The sequence below is a fragment of the Ranitomeya imitator genome, chromosome 2, assembly GCF_032444005.1.
Source record: "Ranitomeya imitator isolate aRanImi1 chromosome 2, aRanImi1.pri, whole genome shotgun sequence".
Classification (NCBI taxonomy): Eukaryota; Metazoa; Chordata; class Amphibia; order Anura; family Dendrobatidae; genus Ranitomeya; species Ranitomeya imitator.
Genome location: NC_091283.1, coordinates 106,224,928 through 106,241,370, shown reverse-complemented (window position 1 = coordinate 106,241,370; position 16,443 = coordinate 106,224,928). Strand labels below are relative to the sequence as shown.

At 41.8% G+C, this 16,443-nt stretch overlaps 1 protein-coding gene across 1 annotated transcript in view; it reads left to right on the top strand.

Moving 5' to 3' along the window:
- ALG13 (ALG13 UDP-N-acetylglucosaminyltransferase subunit) overlaps positions 1-16,443 on the top strand; it is a 229,198-nt gene that overhangs the window by 167,881 nt on the left and 44,874 nt on the right. Inside the window, exons 18-22 of the mRNA XM_069754494.1 lie at positions 8,991-9,118; positions 9,338-9,375; positions 9,481-9,563; positions 10,538-10,627; positions 15,453-15,609. Coding sequence (XP_069610595.1) covers positions 8,991-9,118; positions 9,338-9,375; positions 9,481-9,563; positions 10,538-10,627; positions 15,453-15,609 — 496 coding nt within the window. The remainder of the gene's footprint in view (positions 1-8,990; positions 9,119-9,337; positions 9,376-9,480; positions 9,564-10,537; positions 10,628-15,452; positions 15,610-16,443) is intronic.

Sequence of the window (16,443 nt, the reverse complement as noted above, 5' to 3'; positions counted from 1 at the left end):
TAGTACAAAACTATTACCCTCATTCACAAAGCACTCCATGGCTCAGCACCACCCTACATCTCCTCCCTGGTCTGTCTACCGCCCTACCCGTGCTATCCGTTCTGCTAATGACCTGAGGTTAGCATCCTCAATAATCTGAACCTCCCACTCCCGTCTCCATGACTTTTCACTTGTTGCACTAATTCTTTGGAATGCACTACCCAGGTTAATACTATTAATGTTGAAGAGAAGGAATATAAACCAGCTCACCCGTGATGCATAAGCTGAGTTTCGGGAGCACGGACCCGCTGTGTCCAGGCGTGTAGAATCCAAAAGAAAAAAAAGTCCAGCTTCACCGAATTCGTGAAAAAAAAAGTTTTCTCTATTCAGAAACTTAAATATGGAGGGTACAAACTTCAGCACAAACCATATGGGTACGAATCTCAACGTGTTTCTGGAGACTAAGCTTCCTTAATCATGACCATGGTCAGTTGCAGTACTGTACTGCAACGTATGGGGTAATGACCCGTTCAGCAGAATTTGTGTGACAAATTTTGCCGCCATTTTTTAACAATATCCCCTTGTGAAAATGTAAAACATGGGGCTAAAATTAAATTTTTGTGGTAAAATTTGATTTTCTCCTTCGCCTCATTGGGGGACACACAGACCATGGGTGTATGCTGCTGCCACCAGGAAGCTGACACTAAGTATTACAAAGAAAGTTGGCTCCTCCCCTTCAGTATACACCCGCTCTCAGCTAACCAGTTCTTGCTTCGTGTCCTTAGGAGGCACACGGACGGGTCTGCTGTTCAGACCCAAAACTTTTATTTTTACATTTTAACCTTTTACATTTTTTATTTTACTTTTTAAAAAGGACAAATCGGGCGAACAAATCCTTTCAAGGTTCCGATCTCCCCGAACCATCAACAGGCGAGCACGGAGAGTGTCGCCTCTTCGTATCCTCTCCTGCGATGTGCCATGCCTGAGCTGATTCTTAGGGGCGACGGGTCCCTTCAAGGGAACCGATCTCCCCACACCCTGAACGGACGAGCACATGGAGTGTCGCCTCCACGTTTCCTCTTCTGCAGCCAGGCCTGTTGCCGGACATTAAACACTTTCCCATTCTAGGTGATTAACCCTTTGGATGTACAGAGGCCCACCTCGTGGCGTCTGAGCAGCCCCCACCTCACCATCACTGTAAAAAGTGGATGGTACAAGGAGGCAGACGGTCCCTCTCCACCTCCTTTCTAAGGGATTATGGATTGAGTTTTGTTTTTTTTTTAATCCAGGCACCGTTCAAACCGCAGCGACAGCAGAGGATCTTTTCTATTTTTCTGACCTGCTGAATAGAGCTGCGTACTCTGCCTTCCGACAGCTTCTTGGGTAAGTGTCGGGACTGGAGTGGCTGGAGGGCTCTGCGCAACCGACGGATTCCTGCCTTCTTTGTAGCGGGGGGGTCACCTTTCTTTTCCTGCTTGGCGCAAGCGGGCGCCAAAATTTAGTCCCCGCCTTCGGGTTTGTGTAGGCCGCAGTCTGCGCTATGCTGCACTTCCATGGCTCCGCCCCCCTATTCAGGCGCTTCTCGTTCAGGACGGGAGCATTCAGAGCATATTCTCAGCGGCTTTCTTCATCATCCTGCCGTTTCCGGACAAGAGCTGTCATCCAGGAGTGGCTGCCGCATAGGACCCGGAGGTATTCAGCGCTGAAATCAGCGCTAATCCAACGTGGACTCGAGGGACCCAGGATCCGGGTAAGGAGATGCCGCTTCCCTCCCCTTCAACACACTACCTCCGATAGCATAAAGGCCATGACCAGTATTCCCTGGTCTTAAAGGCACATTACCAGTATTCCCTGGTCTTAAAGGCACATGACCAGTCTGAAGCCGGTCACCCCAAATGAGCTCGGGAGCCCTCCGCCGCCACCAATCCCAGCTTATCCCAGTGTACCTAGTTCCCCCGAGTGGGCTTCATCACTGCCGCAATCCATAGCTTCTCATACCAAGAGATTGAATCCCTCCGTGAACCCTCTGTGGCTCAGAGTACTCGCAGGACCGATATAGAAGGACTCTCCTACATGAGAGCCGTCGGCTAGCAGTGGCTGCAAGTATTCTAGAAACGTACAGGCATCTAGAAAACGGGAGCTTCATTTCCTGATCTCCCTCACCAATGTTTTGCTGAGAATAAGAATCTGAATATGGATCGGATGTTGCCTTAGATCTGGTCTCGCCAGAGCTTCAGAAAAGGATGGATTCGCCTATTTAGACCATCAACCAATCTCTGTAGATTGATGAGGACTATCCGGATAAGCAATTCACTGGACGGAAGCCTCTTCAAGCTCGGTATCCTTTTTCAGCAATATGCGAACACGTGGCGTGTCCCCTCCACGTATATCCCCCTACGATGTGGGATGTCATGCCTGGTCTGATTTTTAGGGGCGACAGGTCCTTTAAAGGGCACTGATCCCCCCACACCATCAACAGACGAGCCCATGGAGTGTCTCCTCCATGTATCCTCTTCTGCAGCCAGGCCTAATGCCGGACAACCAGCTCTTTCCACCCGGGGACCTGAACTCCGTGGATGTACAGAGACAGGATTAATGAAGTACCCAAAACCCAATCTTGAATATGTTGAGTGGTGAAGATTTTAAAATGGTATCAATTTTGGGCATTCATTTCTATCTATCTCTATCCCCCAAAGTCACATCAAAACTGAACAGGTCCCTAAAAAATGTTTTGTAAATTTCCTTGAAAAAAAAGGACTAATTAGCTCTACATTTTTAAACCTTCTAAAATGCTAACAAAATAAAACCTTTTGGAAATGGTGCTTATGTAAAGCAAACATGAGGGAAATGTTATTTATTCATGTTTTTGTGTGGTATGACTATCTTGATTAATCCCTTAACCCCCATGGTGGTTTGCATTTTAATGACCGTGCCCAATTTTATAATTCTGACCACTGTCCCTTTGAGGTTATAACTCTGGAATGCTTCAATGGATCCCAGTGATTCTGACATTGTTTTCTCGTGAAGCAAAAAAAAGGGAAGAAGCCAGCACTGCTTATGGTCAGAACGCAATAACTGAAGTGCAATTGCACATAAATTCTAACTGTATTTCAAATATGAGACATTTAGCAAACAATTGATCAATTCTTTGAGCTACCCCGCCACTTCACGGCATTCTCATAATGGGGCAGTCCTAATCTACGTATTTTATTTACGTTGTGCCATTATGGCCTCCTGAATGTATAAAGAGTATAAAAAAAATTAAAAAAAAGGGACCACATTACATGCGAACTGTACCTGGAGCATTTTCAGAATCACTCCCTTGGTGCCAGGAAAGGCAAGCGCAGTAATGCTCCAGGTACAGCATGCTTTTAATGTGGTCTTGCTTTTAGTTCATTTAGGAGGCCTTTATGGCACAGCGAATATAAAAAACGTAGTGTAGGACTGCCCCAATATGAGATTGCCGTGAAGAGGCGGGGTGGCTCAAAGAATTGATCAATTGTTTGCTAAATGTCTCATTTTGATAATACAGTTAGAAATTAATATGTGCATTTGCACTTTATGTATTGCATCTTAACCTTAGGCTGCGCTGGCTTCTCCCCTTTTTTGCATGGTTTTCTCGTGACATATTGTACTTCATGTTAGTGGTAAAATTTCTTTGATATAACTTGCGTTTATTTGTGAAAAAAATAGAAATTTGGCGAAAATTTTGAAAATTTTGCAATTTTCCAACTTTGAATTTTCAAGTCCTTAAATCACAGAGATGTGTCACACAAAATACTTAATAAGTAAAACATTTCCCACATGTCTACTTTACATCAGAACAGTTTTAGAACCAATTTTTTTTTTGTTAGGGAGTTATAAGGGTTAAAAGTTGACCAATAATTTCTAATTTTTACATCATTTTTTAGGGACCACATCACATTTGAAGTCACACTCTGAGGGGTCTATATGATAGAAATTACCCAAGTGTGACACCATTCTAAAAACCTCACCCCTCAAGGTGCTCAAAACACCATTCTAGAAGTTTATTAACCCTTCAGGTGTTTCACATGAATTTATGGAATGTTTAAAAAAATGAACATTTAACTTTTTTCACAAAAAATTTAATTCAGATCCAATTTGTTGTATTTCCCAAGGGTAACGGGAGAAATTGGACCCCAAAAGTTGTTGTACAATTTGTCCTGAGTATGAAGATACCCCGTATGTGGGGGTAAACTACTGTTGGGGCGCATGGCAGAACTCAGAAGGGAAGGAGGGCCATTTGACTTTTCAATGCAAAATTGGCTGGAATTGAGATAGGACAGCATGTCTCGTTTGGAGAGCCCCTGATGTGCCTAAACAGTGGTAAACCCCCCAAAGTGTCCCCATTTTGGAAAGTAGACCCCCCTAAGGAACTTATCTAGATGTGTGGTGAGCACTTTGAACCCCCAATTGCTACACAGAAGTTTATAATGTAGAGCCATGAAAATTAAAAAAATATTTTTTTTCCTACAAAAATGATCTTTTAGCCCCCAATTTTGTAATTCCCCAAGGGTATCTGGAGAAATTGGACCCCAAAAGTTATCAAATTTGTCCTGAGTACGCAGATACCCCATATCTGGGAGGAAACTACTGTTTGGGCGCATGGCAGAGCTCAGAAGGGAAGAAGTGGCGTTTAGGAATGCAGACTTTGATGGAATGGTCTGCGGGCGTCCCTTTGCATTTGCAGAGCCCCTGATGTACCTAAACAGTACAAAACACCCACAAGTGACCCCATATTGAAAACTAGACACCCAAAGGAACTTATCTAGATGTGTTGTAAGAACTTTGAACTCCCAAGTGTTTCACTAAAGTTTATAATACAGTCGTGAAAATACAAAACCCTTTTTTTTCCACAAAAATGATTTTTTAGCCCCCAGTTTTGTATTTTCCCAAGGGTAACAGGTGAAATTGTACCCCAAAAGTTTTTGTCCAATTTGTCCTGAGTACGCGGATACCCCATATGTGGGGGTAAACCACTGTTTGGGCGCACGGTAGAGCTCAGAACAGAAGGAGCACCATTTTACTTTATCAACGCAGAATTGGATGGAATTGAGATCGGACGTCATGTTGCGTTTGCAGAGCCCCTGGTGTACCTAAACAGTGGAAACCCCCAATTCTAACTCCAACGCTAACCCCAACACCACCCCTAACCCTAATGGGAAAATGGAAATAAATACCTTTTTTTTATTTATTTTATTATTTTTCCCTAACAAAGGGGGAGTTGATTTACTGTTTATAGTGGGTTTTTATGTTTGGCAGCTGTCACACACTAAAAGACTTTTTTTATTGCAAAAAATATTTTTTGCGTTACCACATTCTGAGAGCTATAATTTTTCCATATTTTGGTCCACAGACTCATGTGAGGTCTTGTTTTTTGCGGGACCAGTTGACGTTTTTATTGGTACCATTTTCGGCACATGACCTTTTTTGATCACTTTTTATTCGGATTTTTGTTAGGCAGAATGAACAAAAACCCTGTAATTTTATGAATTTCTTTTGGGGCATTTATACCGTTCCGCATTTGGTAAAATTGATAAAGAAATTTGATTCTTGGGGTCAGTACGATTACAGCGATACCTCATTTATATCATTTTTTTATGATTTGGCGCTTTTATACAATAAAAGCTATTTTATGAAAAAAAAAATTTTTTTTGCATTTCTTTATTCTGTGGGCTATAACTTCTTTGTTTTTTTGCTGATGACGCTGTATGGCAGCTCGTTTTTTGCGGGACAAGATTACTTTTTCAGCTGTAGTACCATGTTTATTTATATCCGTCTTTTTGATCGCGTGTTATTCCACTTTTTGTTCGGCGGTATCATGATAAAGCATTGTTTTTTGCCTCGTAGTGGGATAGTTTTATAGGTCGTGGCGTTACGGACGCGGCAATATTAAATGTGTATTTTATAGTTTAGTTTTTATTCATTCACATAAAGAAACGCATTTATTGGAACAATGTTTTTTTTCTTTATTAAGGTTTTTGTATGGTATATCATCATGGTATGGTGTCAGATCACTGTTCTGACACTTTGCATGGCACTGTTTCAGATCAGCGATCTGACAGGCAGTGCTGCAGGCTTGCCTGCTCTCAGCAGGCGCTTGCAAGCCACCTCCCTGCAGGACCCGGAAGGAGCCCCGCGGCCATCTTGGATCCAGGACCTGCAGAGAGGAGATGCTCAGAACAACGTGATCACATCGAGTTGTTCTGAGGGTCTCAGGGAAGCCCGCAGGGAGCCCCCTCCCTGCACGATGCTTCCTTATGCCGCCGGAACACTGCGATTATGTTTGATTGCAGTGTTCCGGGGGGTTAATGTGCTGGGAGCGGTCCGTGACCGCTCCTGGCACATAGTGCCAGATGTCAGCTGTAATAATCAGCTGACACCTGGCTGTGATCGGCCGCGCTCCCCTCGTGAGCACGGCTGATCGCATATGACGTACAATCCCGTCCCTGGGAATAAGTCATAGGTCACTTCAACAGGATAGTACGTCAAATGGCAGAAAAAGGTTAAAGGGATAATCATTCAAAGTTCTAAAATTGCAAATTGTTTAACATTTTTGTCAAATTTCTGATATTTTTATTAAGAAATGCAAAGCATGTCAACCTAAATTTACCATTATCATAGAGTATAATGTGTCACTAAAAAATCTCAAAATCAATGGGATATGTTGAAGCATTCCAGAGTTATTACTAAGTGACACGTCCGATTTTTTTTTTTTTTTTTTATTTTAAACTGCCCGGTCACTTAGGGGTTAAAAATGCTCACTACACACCTAGATGAAATTCCAAAATGTAGTTTCCAAAATGGGGTCCCTTTTGGGGGTTTCTGCGGTTTGGGCATGCCAGGGGCTCTTCAAATGTGATACGGCATCCAAAATTGCACTCCAGAATTCAATTAGTGGCGCTTCCCTGCTGTGCCCCCAAACAGCCGTTTTTCACCACCTGTGAGGTATTGTGTACTCAAGAGAAATCACACAACAGATTTTTGTGCTCATTCTCTCGGGTTACTATTGTGAAACTGAAAAATTTAGGACTAAAGCAACATTTTTGTATTTTAAAAAGTAAAATTTTCATTTTTTTCCTTCCTCATTGCTTTAATTCCCATGAAGCTCCTCATGGGTTAATAAATTTCTTGAATGTGGTTTTTTAGCACTTTGAGGGCCTGTAACGGAAAATACCCAAAACTACACTAGTCAGTCACTTCGAATGAGATGTGGCCCCCAATTTTTTTTTTTTTTTAATTTTGTTAGAAAAATGAAATGATTAATAAACTTTTAACGCCCTAACCCCCAAATTTTTGTAAAAAATTATGCTGATGTGAAGATGTGGTAAATGTGATTTATTATCTATTTTGTGTGATATTAATATCTGGTTTAAGGGCATAAAAAATCTAAGTTTGAAACATTTCAGATGTCGTCATTTTTTATGTTTTCATAAAATGAAAATCATATCGGTTAATATTTACCACTAACATGAAGTACAATGTGTTACATAAAAATAGTCTCCGAATCACTGGGATACGTTTAAGCGTTCCAGAGTTACCACACGGTGACACTGGTCAGAATTGAAAAAAGGTGAAGGTGAAATCAAACCAATTAGTAATCTATGAAAACAGGTGAAGGGATTAATAAAACATTAAAAATACTATAAAAATGCCTAAGTCACAAAATGAAACCTCCCCCACCGTAAATGCCTGTAACATTCAACTTATCTGTTACTTTAAAGGGAACCTGTCACCAGGTTTGTCCCATATGGGGTAAGGCTAGTACCTTTCTGCCCTGATATACAGCATTCTAATATGCTGTGTATATATGCCCCCAATCCTGCCTGAAAAACAAGAAATACCTTTAATAATACCTATGGTGAGGTCAGGTCCAATGGGCGTTGCTGTTTATCCAGTGCCTCCCTCCTTCTTGCTTCATCTGGTTGACGCGTCCCCAGCATCTTGCTCCCTCGCTGAGGGCAAAGTACTGTAGTGCGCATGTGCCGGAAAAGGTCAAAGTACCCCAAAGCATACGCACTGCAGTACTTCACTCTGCCCTGGCCAGATGCTGGGGAGACTGTGGACTACTTGGGATGCGTCATCACACAAAGCAAGAAGGAGAGCATCACAAGAAGAGGAGGAAACGGACCAAGACAGTGACACACATGTGACCCAACCTCCCTGTAGGTGAGTATTATCAAAGGTCGTCTTCTTGTCTTGCAGACAGGATTGGGGGCGTATATACTGCCTACTAGAATGCTTTATATCGGGGCTGAAAGGTGCTGGCCTTACGTCACATGGGACAAACCTGGTGACAGGTTCCCTTTAAAGGGCTTGTCTTGCCTTGGGCTACAAGTCTGCAGTCACTCTCTGTGACTGCAGAATTGTGAATTCTCACATTGCACGATGTGAGTATTCTACGGCGAAGGGAGCGGGCAGTCATGTGACCGCAGAAATGCAACACCAGAGAATCCTCTCAACACCACGCAATGTGAGGATTCATAAGTCTGTAGTCATAGTGTACAAACTATTCCGATGAAGACTTTATTCTCAGAGAGGAAAGGCATTGCTAGGACCTTGTATACGAGTATTGCCTTAACGTGGCTGCAAGGTACAAATAAATTGGCCAATTTATGCGCTAAACTTTCTCAATTTTTCATATTTCTAGTGCAGTAATGCAATTCAATTTTCATGTTTGCAGGTTTTGGCGCGACATTGTGTGCTGCCTTATTTGACTGTAGTCATAATGTGATTGCAAACTTGAAGCTGAATAACCCCTTTAATTTTCGCTTTTCCAACGGAACCTGTGCTGTAAATGTTGTATGATAGTAGGCTTTAAACCCTTGTAAATGTACTACACCACAAGATTAAACTTTCAGGGAGGGGTAGGAGTCGCTCTGACATCAAAAAGTAAATGTTACATTGCTATTTTTTGGCAGATGGCTATGAACTTGTGTAACCAATATGTAAAACGCATACAGACTAAACCAAATTTTGTTTCTTTACAGGCACATTGTCCCACTTATTAATCTAAAACCAGTCACTCAAGTGATCCCCGTTCCTGCTTGGAATTCATCTACTAACCGCAAGGGAACAAATTACCAGAAGATTCCTGCTGGCTACCAAAGTGACATTGGTTTGTAGATTAAAATTTGTGTTTTGCATAACACATAAATGTAGGTTGATTTAATGTAAGAAATGTATTTTGCAAGGAATGCTCAATTGGAATATATTCAGATTATGAGGATATTTAATCTGATTTATCAAACACAATTTGTAGGCCAGACTGTTTTGCTAAAATGTACTGAGTGCTTTTACAGAGTATGACTTTCAATTTCTCTTCTTACCTTTTTAGAGCTTGACCTCAAATCTAGGAAGCGGCTCTTCAAGAAGGTACTTTATTTGAGGTTTAAATGGTTTGTAACAGTGGGGTTACCAATTTGCCAATCCAATGTGGTAACATGCCTAGGATGAGCTTTATCTTTTCTTTATTTGCAGACTGCAGCCAGTCTTGCGTCATATGAACATTACAGATCTCCCCAATCTCCACATCGTCAAGGCAGAAGCTTTGGAATCCCAAAGTAGGTCTCCTCCAAACTTAATGTTTTATTAGTACAGTATTTGATTAACTTGAGATTTTGTATAACTTGAGATATTTTGTATACTGTATTATAAGTGTTTAGTAAAAAAAAAAAAATGGCCTACACAAAACTTGGCATCTGATACTCTTTGTATGCTAGACGTTGGGTTTAATCTGGTATATCTACTTTTATTATTATAATGGTTTGGACCTTATGCACCTTTTTTTTTATATTTGTGACAAATGTATAATAGTTCATTTCAGGAATCATAGCTTACTACCTGTTAATCAACTTTTGTAAAATATCTGGTTTAATTATTATTATTATTTTTTTTGTTCAGACCTCACTAGAATATTTGAATTGGAATAGTATGTTATGGATAGGAGTTAGGGTATGGTTATCTGTTCAATACTCTATTTTTTTTTTTTCCCACTTGAATATCTAATAGGAAAAAGAGCAGTAATTCCTGGGTGCTGGTACAGAGTGAAGGCAAGGGTGTATGTTCTCTGGCTCTTCATTCATACAACACGTTTCAAAGTCTGGTTGACCTTATCAGGTATCTGATGGAGTCAACCTGACTTTGAAACACATTGTATGAATGAATACAGATCCAGAGAGCATATACACCCTTGTCTTCGCTCTGTGGCATCGCCTGAAAATTACCACACTTTCCTGTTTGGTTTGAATTTTGTTTCTTACCACCGACACGTGTCAGTGGTTGGAGCAGCAGCCCTTCTTTATTAAAAATACAGCGTTGTGCCAAGTCACAACCCAAGGAGGTGAGCATATACACTCCTTTGTTCTGTCTTATATTGAGGGTAACACATTTGGAACACCTTTTCTCTTCTCTTTTTCTCTATACGCGATTAGATGTCTTTATTAAACTCCGTTTGTCTGTTTTTGTTTTTTTTGTTTTTTTTTTAACATTGTATTTTTATCATTACCCAAAGTCTTTGACTCATTATATTTTACAGACACAATATCATGAGTCCAGAGATCCCTTTCTATCACAACTCTGGAAAGAGGTGCTACCAAAGTTTTGACAACTATTCTTACAGAACTAGGTAAGCATATCTGTTTTTAGGAATCTAACTTCTCTCTTCTCAAGCATTGTCAGGTTAGTTAAGAAACAAGTCACTATTGCTGACAGATTGTGAAGTGTGACTAATCATTTCAGAGATTTTATAAAGAAAAACATTTCACTGATCCAGAGCTCAGTGGTTGTGTTATATATTCCATAGTAGCTAGCATAGTGGTCTTGTGTGTATCTCATTAGCTATGGCAGCCAGACTCATGAAGCCGTTGTTTCCCTAGAATTTTCCCTAAGAATAGTTGGTTACAAATGTATTGTCTCTGTTTTAATGGTTCTGCCTTTTAACCTCTCCATGACTTTTGACGTATATGATAATCAATAGTCGTGTCCCTGACATTAATGCGGGCTCACACGCCGAGCCCACATTTTCCCCCACATATGATTGCTGATTAAATCAGTCTTTATGTGCTTTCACCAACTGTGGTTTAGTAAGAGTAAAAATAAAATAATTTAATTTAACCCCTTCCCGACATGATTGGGTAGAACTTCCCGACCAATGCAGTACATGTATGTCATAGCAATCGCCGAGCACAGGGGGCTGGCTGTGTGGGGGCGGTTGCCGCTGGGTGTCAGCTGTTACTCTGACACCCGGCTGCTACCCTTCTGTCAATGCTAGGAACGGTCCTGCTCCACTCCCGCCACTTTAACTCAAACTTATCGCAGCATTTAGCAAGCGAGCAGAGGGAAGACGTCATCGCGTGGTCTCGCTTGTTGCGGTATATATTGTGCCAAAAAAGGTCAAAGAGCCTCAGCACCTGCACACTGCAGTACTTTGCTCTGCCCTCAACAGGGCAGAGAAGTACATCTGCGCAGGAGCACAGTGCCGGGGAGCCTGCTGGATGATGCAGGGTCGCGTCATCCACAAGAAGCAAGCCAAAGGGTGGTGACCATAAGAAGATGGGAGGCACCGGACCAAGACCAGTGACACCCATCGGACTGGACCGCCCCGCAGGTGCGCAGTTCTTCCATGTTGGGTTGGGGGCAGATATACATTATGCATTATAGAATGCTGTGTATAATCCCTGAAAGGTGATGGCTGTATCTTATATCAGCCAAACCTGGTGACAGGTTCACTTTAAAGCAATAATGTTTGATGTAATGTTGCTAATGTATGATGTAACTGATAGCAGCTCCTAATGTGCTTCTTAGGCTAGGGTCACATTGCGTTCTGTGACCGCGTTAAACGCACTACATTACACCGCAGCAAAACGCGGTGTAACGTAGTCCGTTAACGCCGCCATTGCCTGTAATGGCAAACCCATCGCTAGCGTACGCCCACATTGGGCGTGCGCTAGCGATGTGCCGTCATTTGAGTGACGAGCCGCGAACGCTGCTTGCAGCGTTCACGGTCCGTTCCTCGCTAGCACAGATCGGGGATCTGCGCTAGCGGCATCGGCTAATGCGATCCCTTTTGGGACATTGCCTAGCCTTACTCTCATGTCAGCTCTGTAAAATGTTGTGATCTGTCTTTGTGGATTCCTTTATTGCACTGAGCACTTTACTTTTGGAAACCCTGATACAGACACTGCCTTGAACATAGCTTGACATTAGGAGATATCTATCTGTGCTAACCTGCTTATTAGTTACATCTCAGTACATGTAGTGACCTATTGTTGTTGATGACCCAGCCTTCAATGTTTGCTTTTAAATTTATATCAATAAAATCATGTTTTTATTAATACATTGCTAGAATCATTTTGTAACAGCAGAACCCTAGCTGATAGAGATTGTGTAGTTTGTATTTCTACATTCAGCAGAAATTGCGGGACAAACTTTGGTGCAATTTGTATCAATTTCCCTGTGTGCAAATGCAAACCCTGGAACCTAAAACTAAATTTTGTTGGTAAAAGTAGAATAATTTTTTTCTTCATTGCCTAATGGTATAAAATTCTGTGACACACCTGTGGTATCAATATGATCACTGCACCGCTAGATGAATTCATTGAGAGGTGTAGTTTGTAAAAATGGGGTCACTTATGGTGGGGTTCTGCTGTTCTGACACCTCAGGGGCTCTGCTAATGTGACATAGCACGCACAATCCACTCCAGCAAAATGTGAACTCCAGTTTGGCGCTTATTTCCTTCTGAGCTTTGCACTGTGCCTCAAAAGTAGTTTTCAACCACATATGGGGTATCAGTGTACTCGGGTGAAATTGCACAATAAATTTTGGGTGTCAATTTTCTGCTGATATCTTTGTGAAAAGAAAAAATTTAGGGCTAAAATATCATTTTTATGGGAAAGTGTTTGTTTTTTATATTTTCACTGCTTTACATTATGAACTTCTGTGAAGCAACTGGGGGGTTCAAGTTGCTCATCACACATCTAAATATATTCTTTGAGGGGTCTATCTTCCAAATTGGTGTTACTTGTAGGGGTTTTCCACTGTTTAGGCATATCAGGGGCTCTCCAAACGATGCATGACACTGGCAGGCCATTCCATCAAAATCTGCATTCCAAAACGCGTCACTCCTTTTCAGAGCCCTGCCATGAGCCCTAAACAGCATTTTACCTCCACATATTGGGTATCTGTGTGCTGAGGAGAAATTTCACAACAAAATGTATGGTCCGTCTTTTCTTTTTACCCTTGCAAAATAAAAAATCTGGGGTCTAAAGTAAAATTTGTGTAACAAGTTTGGTCATTTTTCCTTCCACATTCCAAAACTTCCCGTTTAAGCAATTGAAAAGTTTAAAAAAACATCTTGAATGTGGTTTTGAGCAGCTTGAGGGGTACAGTTTTTAGAATGGTGTCACTTTTGAGTATTTTCTGTCATATAGGCCCCTCAGTCACTTCAAACGTGATGTGGTCCCTTAAGAAAAAAAAATTTGTAAAAATGAGAAATCGCTGGTCAACTTTTAACCCTTCTAACTTTCTAACAGAAAAAAAGTTGTTTAAAAAATTATGCTGATGTAAACTAGACATGTGGGTAGTAGTATTTATTAACTATTTTGTGTGATAAAACTCTGATTTAAGGACATACAAATGAAAAGTTTAAAATGCTAAATTTTCACCAAATTTCAATTTATTTTTTTTTGCAAATAAAAGCAAGTCACATTGATGAAATTTTACCACTATCATGAAGTACAATATGTCACGAAAACAATCTCGGAATCACTGGAATCCGTTGAAGCGTTCCAGAGTTAATACCACATAAAGTGACACTGGTCAGAATTGTAAAATTTGGCCGGTCATGAATGTGAAAACATGATCGGGGATGAAGGGGTTAAAAATATGAAAGAAAAAAAAGTTCAAATCACCCCTTTTGCCCCATTAAATATAAACTATTAAAATATTACATATTTGGTATTGCTGCATTCATAAGAGTCTGATCTATTAAAATGTAAAATAAATTTATTTGTTCGGTAAACAACGCAATGAGGGGAAAAAAAATCAAAATGCCAACATTGTTCTTTTTGCCCGCCGCAACATTGCAATAAAACGAAATGAGGCAATCAAAACATAGTTTCAACCCCAAAATGGTATAAATAATTAATTAAATTAATTTAATTTTAAATTAAATGGGTGCATGCCTAATGTTATGTGGAGCTCCCCACTATGACCCTAGGTTACTCTGGCCGGGTCCGGTGGTCGTTAAAGGGGTGGTCACGGCGGCACTGACCCGGTCCGTGGCCCTGGGCATCCAAGTAAAAGGGAAGGTCTTTAAAGGGATTATTTAAAATAAAGAATGTTCATGACGCCACCTGTGGTATTCGGTCAGGGACGACAGACGTTGCTTAAAGGGGTCCACTGGGAATGATGGTACTGCAGCAGGGATGGTATGGCTTCCCACAGGTGAAGCTGAAACCCCAGGTCTCCGGCTGTAATAGGTAGAGATGGTATGGTGCCAGAAAGAATCAGAGGACACAAGGTTGCAGTCTCTTTACCTTTCACTGGTGGTTTTCGGCCACAGTCCAGGGTACCGGTAACAGGTGATGATGATGTCCGGTCAGCCTGGAAGCGATTATGGATCCCCCTTTCAGGTGAGACTGGAAGGCGAGTCCCTTGCTTCCTATCTCTCTCTGTCCTAAGATAGTACCCGCATGGCAGGCAACACAAGCCTTTTTACAGGTGTCTCTAATTATGACTCCGGGCTCTATATTTTGCTGTGCTTTCAGGTGTGGGTGTGGATAGACTACCTGAAATCTTCTGCCCTCCGTTTTTTTGCTGTGGGGCATACAGTGCCACACAGACTCGGACTCCCTGTGTCCGGTTCCAGCGCTTCAGCATGGAGGGAGCCGCCCAATTGCAGCTTCCCTCCAACTCTTTACTTCTCCTATGCTTCTTCTCCTCTCGCACGTCCTACAGACACAACTGTCTGACTCCACTCTGGTCAGGAGCTGCAGCAACACGTGTCTGCACGACTCCAGCTCTCCTGCTCTCTCTACTCTCCTCCACTGTCTGCTACAGACTACAAACTCGCTTCTCCTCCAAGCCAGAACATTTGTATATGGCAGCTCCCCTGAAACCGGGTTCAGAGCTCCCCCTTCTGGCCTGGAATCAAAACATGTTGCATGTATTGTGCTACCTGTTAAAGGGATCCTCCTCGCTTTCAGGCATGGCATCACCCTCCCCAAAAGGAAGGCAACACCACTGTAACAACCGGCTTCCTGGGGTGTTACTTATGCTCTTGGGTGCTTATACTTTTATTTATTTTTACATACGTGTCCAAAATAATATGTATGTAAAAATATATATTCAAATTGATGTGAAAGCAACAGATTAAAAAAAAATCATATGTTCCTAATATTTTGTATAGGATTTGAATGCAGAATAAATTCTTGTCTGTGCTTCTCAACAGGTCCTACACACGGAGCAGAAGGCAGATGCCTTGTGTAAATAAAGAATGTCAATTTGGGTTTATGTCGGACAGAGATGAGGAGCAACGAGGCCTAGAAGAAACAATAACTTATTATGAAATTGAGGAAGCTGATGAGACTCCCTTTTCTCCATTATCTGTAAGTATCTTCTGATGGATGAATCATATAAATACAAAATTTGCCCAGGCCGGCCTATGACGAAGATTGGTAGTTTCCTATGCAGCAATGTAGATGTTGCCAGTATCTGCAGTCTGACTAGAAGATATGTTGCATCCATAAATGGATAGATGCATAAGGACTTGTATACATAAGAACAAGGTCCATAATACCTTTCAGTAAGGCTATGTTCACACGTTGCAGATTTACTGCGGATCCACGGCGTTTTTTACCATGCAGAAATGCTGCAGATCCGCAAGTGATTTAGAGTACAATGTAAATCAATGACGAAAAAAAAATGCTGTGCTAATGGTGCGGAAAATTCCACACGGAAAAGCTGCAGATTAAAAGAAGGAGCATGTCACTACTTTTGTGCGGATCTGCAGCGTTTTTGTACCCATTCCATTATAGAAATCCACAGGGGTAAAAACGCATGAAATCTACACAAAATCCGCATCAAATCCGCACCTGCGTTTTCTGCCAAGAGATGCAGAATCTGCACGAAAAATTCCAGAGGCTAATACGCAACGTGTGCACATACCCTTAGGAGACACTTGGACAATATATGTATATGTGTATTATTTTTTTTTTCCAGGACGTCCCTCCTGACAGCACCCTGGAGGACGTCCTTCTCCTCCTTGCTGGGACAGGAAACACACGAGAGTTCAAATATCCGGTACCTCCCACCAATCCTCAGTGTTTTTCTGGTCCCTGCATGGAGGGACACACGTAGAGAAGCAGCACATGCTTACCGAGCTCAGGGGGATCGGGCGGTCATCCAATCCTTCCCCCTGTCAAGTGGCTCAGGGTCGAAAC